The sequence below is a fragment of the Oryctolagus cuniculus genome, chromosome 4 (genome assembly GCF_964237555.1).
Source record: "Oryctolagus cuniculus chromosome 4, mOryCun1.1, whole genome shotgun sequence".
Taxonomy (NCBI): domain Eukaryota; kingdom Metazoa; phylum Chordata; class Mammalia; order Lagomorpha; family Leporidae; genus Oryctolagus; species Oryctolagus cuniculus.
The window spans coordinates 139,848,111-139,873,824 of record NC_091435.1 but is presented as its reverse complement, the minus strand read 5'-3'; the positions used below and the strand labels follow the sequence as shown (position 1 = coordinate 139,873,824).

The window sequence follows — 25,714 nt, the reverse complement described above, 5'->3', positions numbered from 1 at the left end:
GAGCCGACACTACTGGAAAGGGCTTGGTTCTCGCGTTAGAATCCTTCAGGCCATGTAGAAATCCAAGGTTAACTTTTAGACCTACATGAGAATTTTCCATGAGAATTTTCTTAAGGATTGAGTAAGGGTCATAGGGCTACAGGTGATTCTGTCATTTCATCTTATTAAGATGCTGGAAAAGCATGTACACATATATAAGACTCTCTGTCTCTCCTATACATGTATGTGTTCATGTATACATGTATGTATGTGTGTATATAAGCATGTATATGGCCTAAAGCATTTGTTAGGATTGTTATTCCATTAATTCACTTAATATTTTTAAAGGAGATTCTAGCTCACACATGACAGAACCATCAATGCAGACCCCACTGTGTAAATAACTCCTAAATTAACAACTTCAAGGTAGAGATGAGTATTTGGCCTAGTGGTTACAACCCCGGTTAATACATCCTCATTCTACACTAGAGTACCTGGCTTTGATACCCAACTCCAGCTCTTGATTCCAGCTTTCTGCTGATGCAGGCCCTGGGAGGCAGCAGTGCTGGCTCAAGTGACTGGGTTCCTACTACCCACATGGATTAAAGATGCATTATTATCTGGATAAATATAATAATCCATAAAGATCTGGATTAAATATCGGGTCCCAATTTGGTCCAGCCTCATCTCTGCTGTTGCAGGCAATGAGCCAGTAGAAGAGAGCTTGTTCTCTGTCTCTTACATTCACTCACTCTCTGCCTTTCAAAATAAACAAACAAATAAAACAAAAAACTTCTAAAATGACAAAATTAGATTTGGAGTCATTTATCTTAAAGTGTTTCTTTTTCCATGGAAGGATGAAATGCTAAAATGAAGGAGTGAGAAATGTTGGGTAAGGATACAAAGATTTGATACTAAGAGTGGCAAATGAGTAACACTGAAGGGACATTTGTTTAACTGGCCAACATTCAAAAAGAATCAAGGGATGGGGCTGGCATTGTGGTACAGCAGGTTAAGCTGCTGCTCGTGATGCATCCCATACTTGGGTACCAGGTTAAGTCCTGGCTACTCTGCTTCTGTTCCAGTTCCCTGCTAATACTCTGGGGGAAGGCAATGGAAGATGGCTCAAGTATTTGGGCCCCTGCCACCCACATGGGACACCAGATGGAGTTCCTGACTCCTGGCTTCAGCCTGGCCCAGCCCTGGCTGTTGTGGCCATTTGGGGAGAGAACCAGTAGATGCAAGACCTTTCTCTCCCTGTCTCTCGCTCTTTGTTGCTCTACCTTTCTAAGAAATAAATACACCTAAAAAAAAAAAAAAAAAAGTGGAAAGGAAAAATCTAATGCAAAAAGATACCTGGCCTCTTTTCCCTAGTTCCTTTTCTTGCTTTTATGGAAATAAGAATTCAGAGGGGAAATCTTGAGAATATCTAATACTTAATACATAACTACTTAAAACAACATACAAGACAGTTTTTATGTCGCCAAAGCAGCTCAATACTACAGCCATAAGAAGCAGTCCTGTTTCAGAGCTGAGAAGCCAGGAGATTCAGTTACAAGTTACTGTACTGGTTACTGGTTTTCCTGTTTACAAATGGTTGCTCCAGAGACGATTTATATCTAAGATGTAAAGTGAAATAAAGTAAGTGATTCTAAAGGAAACAACATTGGTTTTTATGAACCAAACTAACATAAAAGAACAGAAGACAAGAGAAGTTAGGGAAAAAAGTTCAGAGCTCTTTTTAGAATTTTCATTTTAAGGTTTTAAAAATGGTAATTTGCAACACACTTACCTTGGGACCCAGCCAGCAGCTTCTGCTATGTGTGTCTGAGTAACCATGGCTGGTGCAGGGGTGTATGGACTCCCAATCAGAACACTTCCTGAACTGGTTAGTCTCTGTGGTGTGCTTATAATCTGCAAAGTGAGGAACAAAGAAAACACTCTTATTGATTAAAAGGAGAGTACAAGCTGAAAATCTATACATGAGGACAACACCTTGCTGCCCCACCACCTAAAGTGTAAGCAACTTGTTTGATTATATTTCTGTAATTATATCCTAGGATCTTAAGGTGTCCTTAATATCAACACGAGGTCACAAAACAGCTTTCAGCAAGTAAACAGCAACCTTGAAGGCTTCCTTTAAGTACCAATTAAGAGAGAACAACATCTATAAGGACTACATCTCCGTTACTAAAGCCTTAACACAGAAGTGACTATTCTATGCAAATGAATGCTAATTAACTCCTTTCACTGTTTAAATGAAATCTGTTTCTGAAGCCTCAGTCTAAGTCACCAAATTAATTGTTAGCTTGCTCCACACAGGAACCAAAGGCAAGGATTCTTAGGCATTTCAAGCTCTTCTTTTGCATTTGAAAGAATAACCTCTGACCTGTAACAACAGTTCAGATTTAGCTGCTAAAGGGTAGTCCACATTTGTACACTTACTATTAGGGAACTTAGCTTCTGTTTCTGTTTGGCAATACATCAGCTTGTGGCTAGGGAGATGTCAGTACAACAAATATTCAGGAATAATTTTGGTAAGTTAATTCTATAGTTAAAATAAAACCAGGGGCCAGTGTTTTGACGTAGTGGGTAAAGCAACACCTGCAACACCAGCATCTGGTATGGACTCTGGTTTGTTTCCTGGCTGCTCTACTTCTGATCCAGCTTTCTGCTAATGTACCTGGGAAAGCATCAGAGGAAGATGGCAAGTACTCAGGCTCCTGCCACCCAGGTGGGAGACCCGAATGAAGCTCCTGGCTCCTGGCCTAGCATATCCTTGGCCATTGTGGGCATCTAGGGAGTAAACCGGCAGATGGAAGATCTCTGTCTCTAACTTTTTCAAATAAGTAAGTAAATCTTACTAAAACATAATATTAAAGTAAAATTAAACCATAATAGAGTAGATGTCCAGAAAAATTGTGATTATCTACAATATGCATTCTGAAGCCTGCCTCCTGAGAAAAGATGAAACTTTTGTACCTCACCGAAGTCTGCCTTGCACCCTAGGGATGTGCAGACCTCCCAGGCCTCCCCACATCTCACGGCACCTCCCCACTCCCACCTCCCTGCAGGATCTCCACAGGCAGCAAGCAAGCACACCTCGCTAAAAACTGCATCCTTTGCTGGGTCTAGCACAGTGCAGGGGAATGGAAAGCATGATAAATATTTACTTAGCTGGGACAGTAGCCCAATTTCTAAAATTATGGGTAGGAAAAAAAGTAGCTTCCTCATTCATTGGTATGCTAAGAAAGGATTATATAAAACTCAGCCAGAAAAAAATGTATAATATAAAGTGCACAGTTCTTTCCATGCATCCCTAATTTAAATGTAATCATATGGTTTCTCTGGTAACAGATTAGTTAGGCAGAAAAGTCAGATAGTGCTGGACTTCAATCTGAAAATTTTCTGTGTTCAGTCAGCTTCCTGATGCTCTACTGCCATCTACAGTCCGAAAAGCCAAGAAAGCAGACATATTTTGAAGGGAAAAAGAATCTACATAAAGTGTTTATTAAAGGCTTCCATTACTCGACAAAATTTCGGTTTTTACTACAAGAATTTTTTTAACCTACTGAAATAAGATGGCCATGAAAATTCTCATCTATCAAATCATAAGATATGCATTTATACTGCTAGCCTCCAAGGTAAGCTGCAGGAGATGAACTGTCAGAAGGCAAACATCCCACATTAGTTTCCATAACCACAGAAAACAAATGAAACCTATCCACCACCCCCACCCCCACCCCGTCCCCACATCCAGCTTCCCAGAGAGGAGAAGGGTGAAGGGTGAAGGGCAGGTGGAGAGAGATGGCTGCTAGCAGCAGACAGCAAGGCTTCATCCAAGGGCTACCCAGATAACGAACACTTTCAAAGGCCATGGATAAGGAATTGAGGGCGAGGGGACAAAGTGCAAAGAACAGGAAGAGAACTGAGAAATGGCTCTAATTGGGTATCTCAGTCCATTTGGGTTGCAGTTAACAAAATGCCTTAGACTAGGGGATGTGCCAACAACAGAAATTTACTGCTCCCTGTTCCAGAGGCTGGGAAGTCCTAAACCAAGCCACAGACCAATTCCACGTCTGCCAAGGCTCCTGCCTGCTGCACTCCCATGTGACAGTGAGGGTGCTGGGCCTCTTTTATGAGGGCACTCGCTGCTCCCACTCAGGACAGCAAAGCGCTCACACCTCTCCACCTCCTCTGCAGACTACCACAGTGGGGGTTAAGCTTGAACAGAACGTGGGGGAACACATTCAGAGCATAGCATTCTGCCCCCAGCTCCACCCTCCTCCACAAACTCCTATGAGTCTCACACAGAAACATATTCCTTCCACTCCAACAGCTGTGGAAGTCTTAACTCCTTCCAGTATCAACTCCAAAATCCAAAGTCTCATCTCTATCAGGTATGGGTGAGATCCAAAGGGGTGATTCATCCAGAGACTAGTTCCCTGCAGTGGGAGCCTGTGAAACCAGACAAGTTACATGCTTCTGAAATACAACCCTGGGACAGGCACAGGATAGACATTCCCAGAAAAAAGGGATAATAGTTCTTAACCAAATTCATACCCAGCAAGGAAAACATGAAATCTTCAGGTCTGAGAATTAATCTTGATACATGGGACTGGGCTGTGAGTCCCCAGACTCCAGGGCTTTGTTGGGACCGGCCCAGAGTGCAGTTCTCTTCCTCCTGCCTGCGGTTCGCCCACCACTTCACTGGGCATTTCTGCTGTCAGGGCTTTCTACAGAGCCCCACCCCGTCAGCAGGTCTCTGCCAGGGCATCCTCAAACTCAGACAGGAGCAACCAAGCCCACGCTCATGCACTCTGCCAGAGGCCCCAAGCGTTTTACCACCTGTGCTGTCTCGAGGAGTGGGTTCCGTGCCCTGCACTGCACCTGTGCCCACTGGAACCACGCTTGGAATGGCTCAGAGTTCTGTGTCAGAATGCAGGGAGCACGAACTTGAGGCAGTGCCAGGCAGCGATGGCCAAGGTCCCATAAGCTCCTGAAGCCACACTTCTGATACAGTTCTTTCCCCTGGCCCTGTGATGGGATAGGTAGCACCAATGGTCTCGTCAATGCCTTCGGGTTCATTCTCCCCTGTCTTGGTTAACAGAACCAGGCTTTCACTCATATCCATTCCAATCTCCTTATCAAAAGGTTGCTTGGCAATGCTTTGCTCTCTCCCAGACATGCATGTTCACACAACATGGACAGGCTGTGAATTTCACAAATCTTTTACGTTCTGTCTCCTTTCTGATTACAAGTTCCATCTTTAACTTGTATCTCTCTTCTTGAATTTTCCTATACACAGAAGTTACCCAGGGGTGTGTGTTACAGCATGGCAGGATAAGCCACCACCTGGGATGCTGGATCCCATATCAGAGCGCCGGTTTTGGTCCTGGTGGCACTGCTTCTGATCCAGCTCCTGCTGATACACCTGGGAAGACAGCTGAAGATGGCCCAAGAACTTGGGCTCTGCCACCTGTACTGGAGACCAGGATGGAAGTCCTGGCTCCAGGCTTTGGTCTGACCCAGCCCAGGCTGTTGCAGCTATTTGGGGAGTGAATGATTGTTCTGTTTCTGTTACTTTGCCTTTCAAAAAAATAAAACAAAAAAAAAAAATCTTAAAAAAAAAAATAGAAGCCATGTCACACCCTCAAACACTGCTTAGAGATTTCTTCCACCAAACTGAAATTCCTTCTTCCAGAAAACACTGCCTCACAAACATCACTGTCAAGTTCTTTGTCACTTTGTGACAATGGTCTTTCCTGCTCCTCACTTCCAAGATCCTGTTGTCCTTCACTGCTCCCATGTCTACCAACACTGATGGAGATCACCTGAGGCCATCTTTAAGCAAACAGGCTTTCTCTCCAGCTCTCCTTTTCCTCTGAGCCCACACCGGTCACCCTTTATGGTCTACACATGGCAATACGGGCTGGTTCTAGGCAGCTCCTCCAAGTGCTGCCAGTCTCTGCCCACCTCTCAGCTCCAAAGCCACTTCTGCACCTTCTGGTGTTTGTGACAGCAGCAACCAACACTTCTAGGTACCAGGTTTTGTCCCGGTCTGCTGCAACAAAATACCTTAGACTAGGCCACTGATAAATAAAAACCTACTCATTGTGAAAGACAGTATGGAGATTCCTCAGAAATCTGAAAATAGAGCTACCATATGACCCAGCCATCCCACTCCTAGGAATCAGAAAATCATCTTGGACACAGGGAGACAAATTAACGTCTTGGGCCAAAATCCTCCTCTTGTTCTGACTTTTGTTTTGCTAATCCTGAGGTTTACGGTGACTGGGTTAGTAGTATACATGACTGCTCATCGTCAGAGCTAACCTTTTTGCAAAGAGCTTACATGCACGTTAGTTCAACTTGACCATGGGAAGGCAAGTTTTGTTTCCCAAAGAGGAATTCAAAATTGAGTCACAGCAGCAACTAAAACACCAACAGCAAATGGTCTGTCAAAACACAGGGGCACTGTAAGGGCCAGATTCATAAAAGTCTGAGAGTGTTTAATTTGGTGCTTATATAATCACATTTCAAATTACAGACTTTAAAGTCAAGAGCCTTATCTCATCTGCACCTACTGAAGAGTTCGTGGGGTGGGGGTGGGGGCCCTAAATGCTCAGCCAATGTTTAAAAACCTACCCTGAATTACCTCAAAATGGGGACATCTATTTGAGCCTCCATAAGGTTTGGACTACATTCTTCACATACCTAATGGTAAACTGTGTTGTATCTTCAGCTTGAATTCTACAGATGATTAATAGTTCTCAACTGACCAAGGACAATGTCACATCCAGAAAGTGACTTTACAGTCTTTCCGAAACTATTAATTATGCCTTTAGAGAAAGGAACATATTTCCCATTTTATATACATTATTTCTACTGCTAAAGATGGAAATGAATTGCCATATTGTTTTCTCTGCACTGGCCCTTTAATGGGAAGGTTAAAATTAAGAGTTCCAAACACAGGTTAACTACTGCATCATATACTGAATTTATCAGAGGATGCAGAGTTTAGGCAGTGAAGCTCATTTTAAAAGGAAAAGAAAAATGAAAAGAACATAAAACATAATGGATTTCAAATCAACTTTTTTTTTTAAGATTTATTTATTTGAAAGAGTTTTACATGGAGAGAAGAAGAGACAGGGAAAGACAGAGAGAGTGAACTTCTATCCACTGGTTAACAAACCATACAAAGAGAAGGAAAAAGCTTCGTCTTATACACCCATAGGCCACTGATTTAAATATATGAAAATTAAACACTGAAGAGTGCAATGCCTTTCTTCTTAGGAATTAACCAGCTACACTCAAATAAAAACAAACTTTTAAAAAAGTAACAGAGGGATAATAATCTTCACTGCAATATTTAACCAAACATCTTCGGTACAATTATCCTTCAAATCAATCTTGCCTAGGCACAGTTTCACTTCTAAGATTCAATGATTGTCTTACCATTTGGGGTCCAACATTCACATTTATTGGTCCTAAGGTTTTTGGTAAAATCTTTGTTGGTGAGTTGGTGCTTGAAACGGGAAATGCGACAAATGAAATGTTACCTGCAATGACATTGAAAGAGGAAGTCAGTGTTCTGTAAACTATGGCCACGCTCCACCTATAAACCCATGGTCCTCACTCATGTTGCTAACTCATGATTATCTTAAAAAGCATATCATGGGGCCAGCTGTAGCACTGGCTGCAGTGCTGGCATCCCATATGGGCGCCGGTTTGAGACCAGGCTGCTCTGCTTCCAATCCAGCTCTCTGCCATGGCCTGGGAAAGCAGTGAAAGATGGCCCCCTGCACCTGTGTGGGAGAGATGGAGGAGGCTCCTGGCTCCTGGCTTTGGATCGGCTCAGCTCTGGCGGTTGTGGCCATTTGGGGAGTGTCCGAGCAGATGAGAGACCTCTCTCTCTCTCTCTGCCTCTGCCAATCTGTAACTCTGCCTTTCAAATAAATAGATAAATCTTTTTTTTTTAAAGCATATTATAAGGGGCCAGCACTGTGGCATAGTAGGCTAAGCCCGGGGCACCAGCATCCCATGTGGACACCGGTTTGAGTCCCAGCTGCTCCACTTCTGATCCAGCTCTCTGCTAATGGCCTGGGAAAGCAGTAGAAGATGGCCCAAGTCCTTGGTCCCCTGCAGCCACGTGGGAGATCCAGAAGAAACTCCTGGCTCCTGGCTTCAGATTGGTGCAGTTCCGGTGGTTGCAGCCAATTGGGGAGTGAACCAGAAGATGGAAGATGTTTCTGTCTCTCTATCTATAAACTCTACCTCTCAAACAAATTAAGTAAAATCTTAAAAAAAAAAAAAAGGCATATCATAAACAAGAAGCTTTACCAAAAATCCACATTTGACTGCTTTGTTGTAGTGAATACTGTTAGTTCAGCTGCGTAGTTGTCTTATTTATAAAAATCTACAGTTCCAATCTATCTGACAATTACCTACTAACCTTTCAGTTGGTCTTTAGAGGAAAAAAAATTTAGAGTAAACATAATGCATACCATAGTTTATGGCAGACCTGTGATAAAATTAGATCTTTCATACATATCATGGCTGGGGCCGGCGCTGTGGAGCAGTAGGTTAATCACCTGCCTGCGGCGCCGGCATCCCATATAGGCACCAGTTCTAGTCCTGACTGCTCCTCTTCCCATCCAGCTCTCTGCTATGGCCTGGGAAAACAGTAGAAGATGGCCCAAGTGCTTAAGCTCCTGCACCCACATGGGAGACCAGGAAGAAGCACCTGGCTCCTGGCTTCAGATCGGTGTAGCTCCGGCGGTTGCGGCCATCTGGGGAGTGAACCAACGGAAGGAAGACCTTTCTCTCTGTTTCTCCCTCTCACTGTCTATAACTCTACCTCTCAAATAAATAAATAAAATCTTTAAAAAAATACATATCACGGAACACAACAGTATAAAGTATAACATGAAAAGTTAAGTAAATGTCTATTTGAATTTCTTTATAGTATAAAGTATGTATATTAACAGTTGTATTTTCAAAATGTCCAGTTGGAAATCTTTTGAAGTTGACAGTATTAGTTAACAGGAAGCTAAGTGGCAAGTAAGTGAGGGTGGCAAAATTGGCTCTGAATAGTGTTTAAGTAATTTCAGCACTTTCAATTTCAAATTAACACAGTAAAATGCTACCAAAAAATCTACCCCCCAAATTAAAAGCCTACCAATTAGATTTCAAACTGCAATATCAACTATGAACTCCTCTGGGCAAACTGCAGTTTATCTATCAGAAGATAACAGAACACTGAAACAGAACAAAGGAGATCAAAAGTATGTGAAAGAGGCCCTTCCTGAAACCCTCAGGGAAGGCAGCGCTGAAGAGCAGACCCCTGCTCAGGCTCCTTCCTCTCAGGCTCCTGCACCCCTGTTCCCACTCTTGACAAATGACCGAGTCTTGGTATACGATCATCCTCCAGCCACCCAGCCACCCAGTCTAGGAACAACCTGCACTCACGCCCTCCGCATTAGCTGAGCACGCCCTTCTGGTTGCTGCCTTTATGCTGCTGGCACTTGTTTCATTTCTAACATTTTAGGTCGTGGTTCACAATCCTCCCCAGGCGATGGAGGCCCCGGGAGGCAAGGAACTCCACCAGGGCTGGGTTTAAGGGAGCCTTACAAGTTCTCCAGATGTTTGCACGGTGCAGCCAAGGGCAGCCTACCTCACAGAGCTTTCCTAGCCACTCCACACAAGTAGCAAACCTGTCTTTCCACTGAGAAAACTGTTCTGGACAGTCCCCTACTCGAGGCCTTCAAACACTCCACACATCACTTCCCAAATGCCTCTCCATGTCCTCAGAAAGTCGTCACAGCTGCTGTCTCAAGATGCCACCCTTCCCAGCTTCGGCTTCAGCTACTCCCCAGCTGGTCAATACCTCCCAGTTCCAGAAAGGCCCCCGGCTTCAGCCAGCTGGCCCTGCTGTCCACCTCTCCCTCTGCTGCAAAGGCCCTTCTCTGCTGGGTCAAAAACCAGACGAACCCTGCACCAGTCCTGGGTGACTGCTATGCATAGCCCTGCTCCAGAGGCCAGGACAACAGCATGACACAGGTGATCACTGGCCCCATTTTATACATGAAGAAACTGAGTCTGAGGACGCTAAAGGACTTGTGCAGGGTCCCCTGGCTCGTGCAGGTCCCAGCGTCCACTGCCAGGGCCTGTGCTCTGTGTATCACCTCCTCCTCCTTCCAAGCTGTCCCAGCCTCTGTGCTCCGTGGTCTGGCTCTTGCTCTCCGGCTTCTCATACGCTCTGTTCTTACTGACCAACAGTCCTGAGCTGAGTGGGCCATCTTTCTTGGCTTTGCACCCCAGCACCCAGTTTAGTCCCGGACACAAGACAGGTGCAGGACACTGGACCAACCGTGACCAGCACAGACCAGACGGCAGACTTCCTGTGTAATACAGCCGAGCTGCCAACCTTTGTGACTTTTTTCAGCAGGGATCTTCTCTCATATTGAGCTGGAAATCAATTTAAGGGCCAAGTCCTTTGTTGATTCTATTTTAAAAACATAACAGACCAGCTAGAATTATGAAATTACATTTCCTAGCCTTGTAACTCTGAACTCTCCCACCTAAAACATGCATGTGGTACTTCAAAAAGTTCCTGGAAAAGAGTAAAGAGACAAGTTTATTTCACTGCAAAACATTTTTGAAATCTGGGGATAATTTTTCCATAATACACAATTCCCAGGAACTTTTTGAAGACCCATTTGTATATTAGTGATGGCCAAAAAAATTTAAAAAAAATAAATAAAGATTATTAGAACTCTAAGAATCTACTGCAGTGGAGAATGGTAACGTATGATTGTAACTGAGAGGCATGTGTTATGGAACCTGTAACTGTACCATAAACTCGATCCTGAGCAGAAGAACATGTCATGGAAGAACACAGCCTGGGAAGGAGCTTTCTTAGAGGCTGGTTTTTAAAAATTACTTTAAGGGGCAGGCGGCACTGTGGCACAGTGGGATAAGCTGCTGCATGCGTCACTGGCATCCCATATGGGACCAATTCGAGTCCCAGGTGCTCCACTTCCCATCCAGCTCCCTGCTAACACGCCTGGGGAAGCAGTAGAAGATGGCCCAAGTGCTTGGACCCCTGCACTCATGTGGGAGATCAGGTAGAAGCTCTTGGCTTCCTCTGGCCCAGCCCCAACCGTTGCAGTCATTTAGGGAGTGAACCAGTGGATCGAAGATCTCTCTCTCTCTCTCTCTCTCTCTCTCTCTTTCTCTCTGTATCTCCCTCTAACAGTCATTTCCAAATAAATGAATCTTTAAAAATAATGACTTTAAGGATGCTGAAAGTTTAAGATGAGATCATCTTTGCTACATTATGCTAGAAGCAAAGTAAAGGGGCTGGCACTGTGGCGCAGGTTAAAGCCTTGGCCTGCAACACTGGCCTCCCATATGAGCGCCAGTTCAAGCCCTGGCTGCTCCACTTCCAATCCAGCTCCCTGCTAATATGCCTGGGAAAGCAGCAGAGGATGGCCCAAGTCTTTGGGAGTAAACCAGCAGATGGGAGACCTCTCTGTCTATATCCTTCTAAATCTTTCTCTCTTTCTTTCACTCTTTCTCTCTCTCTCTCTCTAATATTTTACATACCCCCAAGCAATGTCTGAGGGTTCCACTTTTTTTTTTAAGATTTATTTATTTATTTGAAAGGCTGAATTACAAAGGTGGGGGGGCCTTCCACCTGCTAGTTCACTCCCCAAATGGCTGCAATGGCTCGAGCTGGGCCAATTCAAAGCCAGGAGCCAGGAGATTCTTCTGGGTCTCCCATGTGGGTGCAGAGGCCTAACGACTTGGGCCATCTTCCACTGCTTTCCCAGGCCATAGCAGAGAGCTGGATCAGAAGTGGGGCAGCAGGGACTTGAACCGGTGTCTATATGGGATGCTGGCACTTCAGGCGGCAGCTTTACCCACTGTACCACAGTGCCAGCCCCTCTAACTCTTTCCAATAAAATGAATCTTAAAAAAAAAAAAAAAAAAGCAAAGTCAAAACATTAAAAAAAAAATCTGAACCAAGAAACACAAAAGCAGATGCTTAAGGTTAGAGAACAGATTGAGCCTAATCTTAAAGCTAACATTAAAGGAAAATAAATCTTTGGTCAAAACAAAAAGGAAAGCATTAAAGCCAGAACTGCCAGGCCGGTTAATGTCAAAGGAATTTGGAGGAAACACAGTACATTTGACACACTGATTTTAAAGTGCATCTGGAAGAGTAACAGCAGAGAACAGCCAGGAAAATTTTAGGGGGCAAAAAGAGAAATGGGGAAAGGGAAACCACCAGATTTCAAAATTATGAAGTTACAGTCACTAAAATAATGTGGAAGCGGCAGAGAAGCAGGTGGAGAAATTGATGGGGGCTGGCACCTCTTCTGGCACTGAAGGCTCCCAGAGGCACCCCAGTGGCCCTGAGTTCAAGCACCAGCTCTGGCCCCAGGAACTGGGTTCCTGCCAGCCCTGTGGGGGCCCTGGGCTGTGTTCCTGGCTGCTGGCACCAGCCCCAGCCATCATGGGCACGAATGGAATGAACCAGCAGATGGAAGTTCTCTGTTTCTGTCTCTCTGATATAAATAAATAAATTAAAGGGCAGTAGGATGGAGAGATACACCCTAGTACATGAACTAGTATTTTTTAAGTTGACAGTTGAGGAGAAGAGAGAAGAGGACTGTATAATCTATAAGCACCTTACTAATATGTACTAATATGCATACACTGACTAGGTCACTTTTAAAGGAAAGTTTAATTTACATACAGTAGGATTACATTTTGTTTTATCCTAGTGTTCTGAGCACTTAATAAGCACATATCCCACCAAAGTCCAGGTCGCTTTCCAACTTATAATCAGGGTTAGAGGTAGGCTTGTCTTGTGAGGCTGGACCCTGTATATCTGGGATACACCAATGCTTCTTGAGAGATTCATAAGCCCCTAAAAAAGGCATATTTTTTACTATGGTAAGTTACCTAATTTGATTCTTCTAAGAGAATGTGATAGAGGCTTGGGTGAAGGTTTTTCTTAAAACTAATTCAGGGAGAAAAAAAATTTTTTCCCAGAGATTAATGTGAAAAAAATTATTAACACTGGCACCATCTAGAAAAAGCACAATAAATTGAGGTTTTTTGGGGCCGGCACCTATGGCGCCGGCATCCCATATGGGCACAGGGTTCTAGTCCCAGTTGCTCCTCTTCTAGTCCAGCTCTCTGCTGTGGCCCAGGAGGGCAGTGGAGGATGGCCCAAGTACTTGGGCCCCTGCACCCACATGGGAGAACAGGAAGAAGCTCCTGGCTTTGGATCGGCACAGCGCCGGCTGTGGCGGCCATCTGGGGAGTGAACCAACAGAAGGAAGACCTTTCTCTCGGTCTCTCTCTCTCTCTCACTGTCTATAACTCTGTCAAAAAAAAAACAAAAACAAAACAAAAAAAAAAACACAACTTGAGGGTTTTTTTTTTTTCCAGTTTAATTAGACATACTGAAGTATAGTAACTGTAACTGCACCCTACTGCAGAATCATGAGTGAAAGAAAGTTTTGGTATCTAGACAATTTTGGTTACAAAAGAAACTGAAGTTTACAATTATTCAAGAACTTAAAATAAATTTTGAGCTAAAATCGTGTGCTTGTGCCTAAGTTTGGCAAAAGCTTTCAGTTCCTCGGTTTCCCCTGGGTGATCTCACTCAGTTAACTGAGAGAACTGCTGGAACCAAAATCCAAGCCACTTGAAAAGTTTTTGTTTTTCATAAACACAACTGAGTGCCAAGAATTGTCCCTGGACAGTGTCAGGCTCCTATTGCCAAGAGCTGAGATCTAACGCCAAACACTTGTGAGAAACTGTTTGGGCTTGGTTTGGCTCACTTCTGCTAACTGGGGAAATCTGGAGTAACTGGCTGTTTGCAGCCTATTTAAATATGTCCTTTTGAGTTAAAAAAAAAAAAAAAACATATATTCTGCTGCTGAACTTAGCTGATTAGTTTAGTCTAAATAGCTGACTTCTGTTTCCGACTCTTAGGCTTCCCGGGATGCCAGTGGAGCCGCTCTCCACCCCGTCCAGGCGGGCTGCCTGGTTACTGACTGTGACGTGCTCATTCATGGATCTTCACCTTGTTTCAGCACCAGAGGCTGACGCATTCTCTCTTGTAACAGCTTTGAAAAATTTTATTTATTTATTTATTTATTTAATTTGAAAGACAGAGATACCGAGAGGAGAGAGAGAGAAATCTTACATCCACTGGCTCACTCCCCAAATGGTTGCAACTGCCGGGGCAGGACCAGGCCAAGACCAGGAGCCAGGAGCTTCTTCCGGGTCTCCTGTGTGGGTGCATTTGGGCCATCCTCTGCAGCTTTCCCAGGCACATTAGCAGGCAGCTGGCTGATGCTGCAGGCGGAGGTCTTCAGTGGCAGGGTCTTACCTACTTGAGCCATCATCACCTGCTGCCTCTCAGGGTGCACATGATTAAGAAGCTGGACTCGGGGCCAGCGCCGTGGCTCACTTGGTTAATCCTCCACCTGTGGCACGGGCATCCCATATGGGCACCGGGTTCTAGTCCCAGTTATTCCTCTTTCAGTCCAGCTCTCTGCTGTGGCCCAGGAGGGCAGTGGAGGATGGCCCAAGTGTTTGGGCTCCTGCATCCGCATGGGAGACCAGGAGGAAGCACCTGGTTCCTGGCTTTGGGGCTTTGGATAGGCGCAGGGCTGGCCGTAGCGGCCATTTGGGGAGTAAACCAACAGAAGGAAGACCTTTCTCCCTCTCTCTCTCACTGTCTATAACTCTACCTGTCAAAAAAAAAAAAAAAAAAAAAAAAAAAAAAAAAAAAGCTGGACTCAAACCCAGATACTACAACATGGGACGGGGGCACCTTAACCATTAGGCCAAACCCCTCCAACTAAATATATACATGCACCCACTTCGCCACACCCTCACCAACTCAGAGGGCATTCTTAACCTTTGACAGTTTGATAGGTGAAAAGGTTTATTTTTGTAAAAGGTCAAGTTTTTGATTAATTTACCTTTTTCAGTATACTGGATGTTTGGCTGTAGAGAAATTCTGACTTTCAGTAAAATATGTTAATTTAATCCTTTCACTTAAAAATTTTAAATTCTGTATTATGGTTAAAAGGGCCTTCCTCATTCCTAAATTATAAAACCACTGCATTTATTCCTTCTAATACTTTTATGGCTCTAGCTTTTATGTTTAAATTTTTGCTCTTTCTGGAATTTAGTTTTGTGCAAGCTAAGAAATTGAAATCTGAGGGGGCCGGTGCTGTGGTGCAGCGGGTTAACGCCCTGGCCTGAAGCACCAGCATCCCATATGGGCACCGGTCAGTCTCGGCTGCTCCTCTTCTAATCAGGCTCTCTGCTATGGCCTGGGAAAGCAGTAGGAGATGGCCCAGGTCCTTGGGCCCCTGCACCCACGTGGGAGACCCGGAAGAAGTTCCTGGCTCCTGGCTTCGGATCAGCACAGCTCCAACTGTAGCCAACTGTAGCCAATTGGGAATCAACCAGCAGATGGAAGACCTCTCTCTCTCTCCCCCCTCCTTCCCTCCCTCTCTCTCTCTCTCTCTCCTCTCTCTCTGTGTAACTCTGACTTTCAAATAAATAAATCTTTTTTAAAAAAAGAAAAGAAATTGAAATCTGAGGTTTCCTTTATCCTAATGCACAATCTCTTGCCCCAACATCATTTCTTAAGTAATCACCCTTTCCCCATTGGCTTGAAATGCTACCTTTACAAATAACAAAAGTCTCATATATAATATATAAATGGAATAATTTATGAGCTTTAAGTTCTGCTTTGTCGACCTTTTTTCTTTTTTCTTTAGGAAACAGCCTGGTTAAGGTGGTTAAGGTGTTCATGTGCCACACTGGAGTTCTGGCTGTGGTTCCTGACTCGAGCTCTCCACTAACATAGACCTGAAGAAGCAGTGACAGATTTCCTGGCTTCCAGCTTTGGCCCTGGCCCAGCCTCAACAGCTATGGGCATTTGGGGAGTGAGCCAGCAGGTGAGACTGTATCTCAGTGCCTTCCAAAATCCATGTGTATTCTGTATCAACCACACCCTTCCTCTCTGCTGGATCACTCTCATCAGCACATACACAGACATCATCTCTTCTACCTTAGAAACAAGGAAACTTTTCTTGACCATGCGCAGCCCTCCAACTAGCAATTCCTTTCTGTGGTCATCTACAACAAGATTATTCACAAACAGCCCACACTGGCTGCTTCTACCTCTTCCACTTCTCAGTTTCTGGGCTCCTTTCCCCCCACAACTCCACCGAAACACCTCTTGTCAAGGTCATCCATATGTTGCCAAGTCCAGTGGTCAAATCTTAGCTCTCGGCTTCCTGTAACCTGCCAGCCACATAGGACTCTTAAAATCACAACCCCCTTCAAAACACTTTGTTCACTGGTCACCCAAACAACATTCTCCCTTGGCTCCTCCTGCGCATCCAGCTGTTCCTTCTCTCTCAGCATTCAGGAGCCTGAAGTTTTTTGTTTTTGTTTTTTTTTTTTTATCTTTTATTTAATGAATATAAATGTCCAAAGTACGACTCATGGGTTACAATGGCTTTCCCCCCCATACCGTCCCTCCCACGCATAACCCTCCCCTTTCCCACTCCCTCTCCCCTTCCATTCACATCAAGATTCATTTTCGATTATCTTAATATACAGAAGATCAGCTTAGTATACCTTAAGTAAGGATTTCAACAGTTTGTTCCCACACAGAAACATAAAGTGAAAAATAATAGATGATTTTTTTTAAATGATGATGAAATCAGATCAGACCTATTGTCATGTTTAATCCCAGTGAGAGTCAAGTTGGGAACTGATAATTTCTTTCTTTCTTTTTTTTTTTTTACAGAAGATCAGTTTAGTGTACATTAAGTAAAGATTTCAATTGTTTGCACCCCCATAGAAACACAAAGTGAAATATACTGTTTGAGTACTCGTTATAGCATTAAGCCTCAGTGTACAGCACATTAAGGACAGAGATCCTACATGAGGAGTAAGTGCACAGTGACTCCTGTTGTTGACTTTACAAATTGACACTCCTGTTTATGGCATCAATAATCTCCCTATGCACCAGTCATGAGTTTCCAAGGCTATGGAAGCCCCTTGAGTTCTCCGACTCTTATCTTGTTTAGACACGGTCATAGTCAAAGTGGAGGTTCTCTCCTCCCTTCAGAGAAAGGCAACTCCCTCTTTGAAGACCTGTTCTTTCCACTGGGATCTCACTCACAGAGATCTTTTTGCCAGAGTGTCTTGGCTTTCCATGCCTGAAATACTCTCATGGGCTTTTCAGCCAGATCCGAGTGCCTTTAGGGCTGATTCTGAGGCCAGAGTGCTATTTAGGACATCCGCCATTCTATGAGTCTGCTGAGTATCTCACTTCCCATGTTGGATCACTCTCCCCTTTATTTATTCTATCGGTTAGTGTTAGCAGATACTAGACTTGTTTATGTGCTCCCTTTGACTCTTAGTCCTTTCATTATGATCAATTGTGAACTGAAATTGATCACTTGGAATAGTGAGATGGCATTGGCACATGCCACCTTGATGGGATTGAATTGGAATCCCCTGGTATGTTTCCAACTCTACCAATTGGGGCAAGTCAGCCCGAGCATGCCCCAAATTATACATCTCTTCTCTCTCTTATTCCCACTTTTATGTTTAACAGGGATCACATTTCAGTTAATTTTCAACACTTAAGAATAACTGTGTGATAATTACAGAATTAAACCAGTCATATTAAGTAGAACAGACAAAAAAAAATACTATGAGGGATAATGTATTAAGTTGTCCATTAGCAGTCAGGGCTATGCTGATCAAGTCACCATTTCTCATAATGCAGGAGCCTGAAGTTTGGTCCTCCGACTTCCCTGTCAATCCTTCCTTACTGGGTTGATCCCACCTAAAATTCATGACCCGAGGCAGGCACAAAAGTTCACATCCGTATTGGAGTGGCAAACCTCTCTCCTCCTGCCTTTCAAATAAAATTAAATAAATTTTAAAAATGTAAATCTCGGGGCAAGTGTTATGGCACTGTGGGTTAAGCCACCGCCTGCTATACAGGCATTCCATTTGGGCACCAGTTCAAGTCCTGGCTGCTCCACTTCCAATTCAGCTCCCTACTAATGCACTTGAGAAAGCAACAGAAGATGGCCCAAGTGTTTGGGCCCCAGGCTCCTGGATTTGACCTGGCCTAGCCCCAACCATCCCAGCCATTTGGGGAGTGAACCAGCAGATGGAAGATCTCTCCCTCTTTCTCTCTCCCTCACTGTATCTCTCTCTCTGTGTCTTTAACTATGCCTCTCAAAGAAATAAATAAATCTTTAAAAAAATGCACTGATGACTCCATACACATTTCTCTAGATTAAACCTCTCCTGGTACTTCAAATTCATATCCAGCTGTCTTCTCATATCTCCATTTTGATATCTTATACTCAAGCTTAACATATCCAAAACCTTTCATCTATTCATTTCAGTAAATGTCACCTCTATTCTAAATTATTCAGACCAAAAAAAAAAAAAAAAAGCCAAATCCTTTCTCTCATATCTGACATTCAATTCATCAACAAATCTATTTAGCAGGCCTTGAACACAGGCAAGCCTCACCACTCTGCTCCAGGCCATCACCTCTTGCTTGAATTATTGCAGTAACCTCCTGATTCATCTTCGGGTTTCTGCCCCTCCCACCCTGCTAACTCTATTTCACCAGACACACGTGGCTAATGAGCACTTAGCATGTGGTCAATGTGACTCAAGACCTAAATTTTAAATTTATTTAATTTTAATTAAGTTTTAAAACTAAGGTGGTATAAAATGTTTTAACACGACACTCTGTTTTGGTAGTATATACCTTATAGCACATCAACTGCTGAAAATTTAGCATCTAAACTGAGGGGTGCTTCATGTGTAAATTACGCATCACATTTTGTGTAAAAGATGTAAGCTATCTATTAATAATTTTTATTAATTACATGCTGGATGCTAATGTCTTGGATAAATATTTTGGTAAATGGATAATGTTTTGGATAAATGTTTGGGTTAAATAAAATATCATTAAAAATGAATTGATCTGTTTCTTTTTATTTTCAAAAATGTGGCTACTCATCATAAATGAGAGTGTCAATTGTTAAATCAACAACAGGAGTCACCATGCACTTGCTCCCATGTAGGACCTCTGTCCTTAATGAATTGTACTATGAGAATTAACGTAAAACTTTTCTTCAAACAGTACTTTATACTTTGTGTGTCTGTGTGGGTGCAAACTGTTGAAATGTTTACTTAGTATAGAGTTCATCTTCTGGAAATAAAGATAATTAAAAATGAATCTTAATGAAGAATGGGATGAGAGGGGCCAGCGCTGTGGTGTAGTGGGTAAAGCCACCGCCTGCAGAGCCGGCATCCCATATGGGCACCGGTCCGAGTCCAGGCTGCTCCACTTCCGATCAAGCTCTCTGCTATGGCCTGGGAAAGCAGTAGAAGATGGTCAAAGTCCTTGGGCCCCTGCACCCATGTGGAGGACCTGGAAGAAGCTCCTGGCCCCTGGCTTTGGATCGGCACAGCTCCGGCCATTCCAGCCAAAGGGGAGTCAACCAGCGGATAGAAGACCCCTCTCTTTCTCTGCCTCTCCTTCTCTCTCTGTGTAACTCTGACTTTTAAATAAATAAATCTTTAAAAAAAAAAAAAAAACGAATGGGATGGGATGGGAGAGGGAATAGAAGGTGGGACAGGAGTGGGGGTGGGAGGGCAGGTATGGGGGAAGAACCGCTATATTCTTAAAGCTATACCTATGAAATTTATATTTATTAAATAAAAGCTTTCAGAAAACATGCGGCTGCTAGGAGATTTAGAATTACGTAAGCAGCTCCTAGTATACTACTGAGCAGCACTGGTTCGTCCTGCACCAAGCAGTCAGAGCAGCACTTGGAAACCTCAAAGCGTTCCCTTGGCTTCGCACCCCCATCAACACAAAGCTCTGTGTCACTGGTGGCCTTCCTCTCTGACCTTGTCCTTTGTCAGTCCCCCACCCCAGCCCGCTCCACTCACCTACACTCACACAGGCCTCTTCCTGGAGGACTATGCCTTTCAAAGTTCCTCTGCCTGTAGCTTTCTTCCCCCGGAGACCTCAGGGCCTTAATTCCCTTCTCTGCCAAGTTTCCGCTCATCATTCCGGCAGAAGATGCCTGCCCACCTGCATCAGCTCCTCCTCATTCCTGGTGTTCACCCCAGCCCTTCTCCCTGTATAGCAACTTACAGACTCACAGGTACTTGCCTGTGTGACTACTATGACTCAGAGCCCCTCACAACAGAAGTCCTGCAAATTCAGGGGCTTTGTCATCTCATTCGCCGCTGTCTCCCAGCACCCAGCACATGCACATCTAGCAGAGCTGAATAAATGCTGGTCGGATGAATGAAGCAACGACTGTATGAACGCCTGCATGTAACCACACAGCACAAACTCCTGAGACACAACCACGCATGAAAACGAAGTCCCTTCCCATCCCCAACAACCACCATTTCCTTCCCTAGTGACAACTCCAGTGCCAGTTTTGATAAACTTCCAGAAATACAAAAGCATATATGCAAAAATAACATTTCTCTTTATACATATTTATCGGTTTCCATTTTTTTGGGGGGGGGGGTCCACTAAGAACACTGTATTCTACCTTAGGTATTTTTTCCTTATCTGTATCATGTAATGTTACCTCACTATTATTGTTAGCGGTGCAGTATTCCTTTTTTATGGCTCCAGCAATTTATCTGTTAAGCCCTTTAGTAACAGAAAAGCCTTCAGTGTTAAAAACACTGGGCCAATGACTACGCACATGACTTTACACCCACTAACTGTCCCATCTGGTTGCACCAATTTCCCTTCCCTTTAGAAATGCATTACAGCACCCATTGCCACATATCCTCACCAACCCAGTGAGTTACTAAATGCTATTTTTTTTTAATGTTTACGCTTTCAAAAAGTATAGCACTTCACTTTGGTTTTAATATGTTGTTACTAGGCCAGCTTGGGGAGTAGCAGGTTAAGCCACTGCTTGCAACAGCAGCATCCACATGGGCACTAGTTTGTGTTCTGGCTGTTCTACTTCTGACCAGCTCTTCTATGTGTTATTATTAGTAGGATGTTCATACTGTTAGCTACATCTTTTTCTTAAAAGTCATCTGAATCTTTCCTGAGAATTATGTCCACCGTTTTACTGGTTGTTGGTAAAAAAATTTTTTTAATGTGTTCACTTTGGAGGCACAGAGGAGAAAGACCAGGAAAAAGAGAGAGTGCTCCCCAGATGCCAGAACAGGAACCCAATCACTTGAGCCATCACCTGCTGCTTCCCAGGGCCTGCATTAGCTGGAAGCTGGAGTCAGGAGCCCAGTATCAAACCCATGTATTCCACTGTGGGATATGGGTGTCTTAACTGATAGGCCAAATGCCCACCCCAGTAGCGATATTTTTATTGGTAGAATCTCTTTAAATATTTAAGGAATATGATCATTCTTTTGATATACCTGTGGCAAATACTTTTCCCAAATAAATATATCTTAAGAAAAACAAAAAGAAAAAAAGAAAGAAAAAGTACTGGGTGCTTTTTTCCTTTCTGTACTACCCTTTTAACTACTGATTAGTAACTATTATAAAAGACTATTTCAAATACAGTACTACAGAGGTCAAGTCACAACAGGTCATTTTTGGAAAGGGAAATTATTTTTTAAAGATTCACCATATCTATTTGAAAGGCAAGGAAAGGAGAGGGGAGGGGAGAAGAGGGGAGGGGAGGGGAGGGGAGGAGGGTCTTCCACTACCTTCCCAGACCCATTAGCAGGGAACTGGAGCATAAGGGAAACAGCAGGGACCTGAGTGCTCATATGGGACGCTGATGTTACAGGTGGGGGGCTTAATCCTCTGTACCACAATGTCAGCCCTTTGTTTTGCACAAAAAAAAGATCCCACAATTTTTTTTAAAGGTATTTATTTTCATCTACTTGAAAGGAGGGGGGAGAGAGAGAGAGAAAGAGAATCTCCCTCCACTGGTTCATTCCTCACCTTCCCACAACAGCCCAGGCCAGGCCAGGCCAAAGCCAGGAACTCCATCCAGGTTTCTCATGTGTGTGGTAGGGGCCCAAGTACTTGGTCCACTATCCTTTGCCTCCCAGGCACATTAGTTGAAAGCCGGATTGCAAGCATAGTAGCTGGGACTTGAACCGGCACTACAACATGGTATGTAGGTGACCTAAGCAGTGGCTTAACCTGTCACACTGCATTGCCCACCCTGAGATTATATCATCTTAAGACCATATTCTTTATTTTAGCTGGTCAGACATCTACAAAGCGATGTAAGTCAGTAAAAACAGGCAGACCAGTGAGAAGGGATATAAATAGCTCAGGGGCTATCTATCACTTTTATTTGAAAAGAAACCCAAGCCCTGTAGGTCAACAGTGCTATCTTCATAAATGAATCACATACCAATAACTCACAATTAATTTGAGAGCACAGCATATCCAACTGGAACTATCCACCCTGTGAGATCAACATATCCTTGTGTAATGTGCACCTGCAGAGTGGGGAGCAAAGGTAAGGACATAAGCATGGTTGCTACTCTGACTTCCTTCATTTTTATGTTTGAACATATGCAGATATCTTCTTTCTTAAAAAACAGTTCCCATTCTATTTAACAAGCATGGCTATAAAGTACATTAACAACTCACCCACTTTACCACCACTGTTATGTTCCATTTGAGAGCATTTATACTCAATCATATTCACTTAAGATCAACTCCAAAGGCAGTCACCATTATTAAACTTTCTTAACATTTATTTTGTATTTATTTGAAAGCCAGAGTCACAGAGAGAAGGAGAGGGACAGAGAAAGATTCTCCATTAATTATTCACTCCCCAAATGACCACAAGGGCCAGGGCTGGGCCAGGTCAAAGTCAGGATCCAGGAGCTTCCTCCAGGTCTCCCACCTGGGTGCGGGGGCCCACGCACTTGGGCCATCTTCAGCCACTTTCCCAGGCACATTAGCAGGGAGCAGCCAGGTCTTGAACTGGCACCCATATGGGATGCTGGCATTGCAGGTGGCAGCTGAACCTGCTGCACCACAGCGCTGGCCCCATTACTAAACCTTTTAACTGAGCGATTACACCATCACTGTAAGTACGCTAGCTGAGAAGGCAAGAGTTTAAAGTACAACGGTTGACATACCCTCTGAAATCTCCTCTCTGTAACTGGTTCCAAAACAGAATCGAGCACCCCTGGGTGCACTGGTAAGCACAGAAGATGCACAGGATTCCTACATGTCACAGACCCGAAGCGTGGTCTCCATGTTTTTGCAGCCGTGAGAGTCAGAACACAGAACTTTTGGGATTTCCCCATTAGAGCACGTACCCAGAATCTTTCCACGAGCCAACGACAGGTCCTTGCAAGGGCCGTAATAAGCACAATCCCGAGTGGTTCATGAACCTTACACTTGTAAGTGAGGCTTCCCTAGAAGATCACATCTGCTCTCCTGGCTCTGATCAGCATTTTTACTTGGTGGACACCTTTCAAATGACTAGCTAGCTCCTTTCTCTGGCCTCTGGAACCATAAGTATCCTGGACTCTACAGTTTGAAAGGAGAAAAAACAAACACCGCTTCTCCATCTTCCCACATGCCAGATGTAAGCAGTACTTCCTCATTTCTTTTTTTTTTTTTTAATTTTTTGACAGGCAGAGTGGACAGTGAGAGAGAGAGACAGAGAGAAAGGTCTTCCTTTGCCGTTGGTTCACCCTCCAATGGCCGTTGCAGCCGGCGCACCACGATGATCCGATGGCAGGAGCCAGGTACTTATCCTGGTCTCCCATGGGGTGCAGGGCCCAAGTACTTGGGCCACCCTCCACTGCACTCCCTGGCCACAGCAGAGAGCTGGCCTGGAAGAGGGGCAACCGGGACAGAATCCAGCGCCCCGACTGGGACTAGAACCCGGTGTGCCGGCGCCGCAAGGCGGAGGATTAGCCTAGTGAGCCGCGGCACCAGCCTTCCTCATTTCTTAAGCAAATGCCTTGATTCAGTCTCTGCTAACTGCAATATTCTTTCTTTAAGATGTACTTATTTATTTGAAAGGCAGAGTTACAGAGAGAGAAGGAGAGGCAAAGAGAGAGAGAGGTCTACCAACCGCTGGTTCACTCCCAAATAGGCTGCAACGACCAGAGTTGTGCCAATCCAAAGCTAGGAGCCAGGAGCTTCCTCCAGGTCTTCTCATCTGGGTGCAGGGGCCCAAGGACTTGGGCCATCTTCTACTGCTTTCCCAGGCCATAGCAGAGAGCTGAATCGGAAGTGGAGCAGCCAGGACTAGAACCGGCGCCCATATGGGATGCTGGCACTGCAGGCAGCAGCTTTACTTGCTACACCACAGCGCCAGCCCCAACTGCACTATTCTAACTGGTTTCATTTAGTTAATGAAATCTCAAAGCTAAATAAAAAAATCTCAGAAATAATGTGGTCCCTGCTCACTAGGTCTCTTACATGGCCATTGCCTTTCAGTATTTTTAAATTATCTACCCCAAAACATCTGTTTTAGCCACAGGATTGATCTTACTGTCCTTTCCCTGGCTTCTTTATCTTAAATATGCGATTTTTGATCTTTTTTATGTTAACCTTCTTTAATCAAGAAACCTTTTTAAGTCTTAAATCTTCCCCTTTCTCTTCTACCTGCTTAACTAAAATTTCCTATTTTGGGCAATGCATTTTGTGCTGAATAACTGAGTAAGTTTACTACATACCATTCAGCGAGGTTTCTCCAGCCCATCACAGCGGCTCTCCCCAAATGCGCTTGGGTTATGAGATGTGAAGCGATAGGGAGGTCCTCTTGCTTACTCCACTGGACACACCCAAAGAATCAGAAACTACGTGGGTGGCCGGCTCAATAGGCTAATCTTCCACCTAGCATCGGCACACCGGGTTGCCCCTCTTCCAGGCCAGCTCTCTGCTGTGGCCAGGGAAGGCAGTGGAGGATGGCCCAAGTGCTTGGGCCCTGCACCCCATGGGAGACCAGAAGAAGCACCTGGCTCCTGCCTTCAGATCAGCACGGTGCGCTGGCCGCAGCGCCAGCCGTGGCGGCCATTGGAGGGTGAACCAACGGCAAAAGAAGACCTTTCTCTCACTATCCACTCTGCCTGTCCAAAAAAAAAAAAAAAAGAAAGAAAGAAAGAAAGAAACTACGTGGGTAACTGTGCCTCTAACAAGTGCTTCACGTGATTCTTACCGTTAGCCAAGGCTGAGAAAGAACGACTGCTTCAAGTTCCCCTCTTCCGTTTGTCCGAATTAAAGAGTGTAAGTAGACTCTATTCCATTGAGCTTAAATTTATTTTCATTTTGAAAAAGAGAAAAGACTGGGTAACCCTTATTTCTTTAGTTTCTTGTTCTTAAATGTTGTATTTGTGCAATGGTTTATCTTTATTTTCAACCACCACTTTTAGCAACATCACCACAGCCAATACCCCGCCAGATGGCACACAGACATTGCTTACAGGCCTAGTAAAAGAGAATGAGTAGAAAGCAGCACAGTTTATCTCCTACCAACAGCCACTGAATGGCTAGAGCAGATCAAGACAGCTGGGTGCAACCACAGGGATCATAATTTGTGAATATTAAAATACCCAGGAGTGCTTAATTGGAAACCATTCTCACAACCCCTCTGAATTGGTAGCCATTGTCAACAAATCATTTTGAATTTACAGTTAA

General features: G+C 44.1%; 1 protein-coding gene across 50 annotated transcripts in view; it reads right to left on the bottom strand.

Moving 5' to 3' along the window:
- Window positions 1–25,714, bottom strand: part of TFDP2 (transcription factor Dp-2) — a 192,620-nt gene that overhangs the window by 36,286 nt on the left and 130,620 nt on the right. For 30 of the 50 annotated variants that reach the window (XM_070072691.1, XM_070072693.1, XM_070072695.1 and 27 more), the window contains 2 exons: window positions 7,438–7,541; window positions 1,772–1,893 (listed from right to left, as the gene is read on the bottom strand). In XM_070072691.1, coding sequence (XP_069928792.1) covers window positions 1,772–1,893; window positions 7,438–7,541 — 226 coding nt within the window. Of the gene's footprint in view, window positions 1–1,771; window positions 1,894–7,437; window positions 7,542–22,457; window positions 22,546–25,714 lie in introns of all 50 variants that reach the window. The other 20 variants (XM_070072710.1, XM_070072709.1, XM_070072716.1 and 17 more) reach the window with 2 other exon arrangements.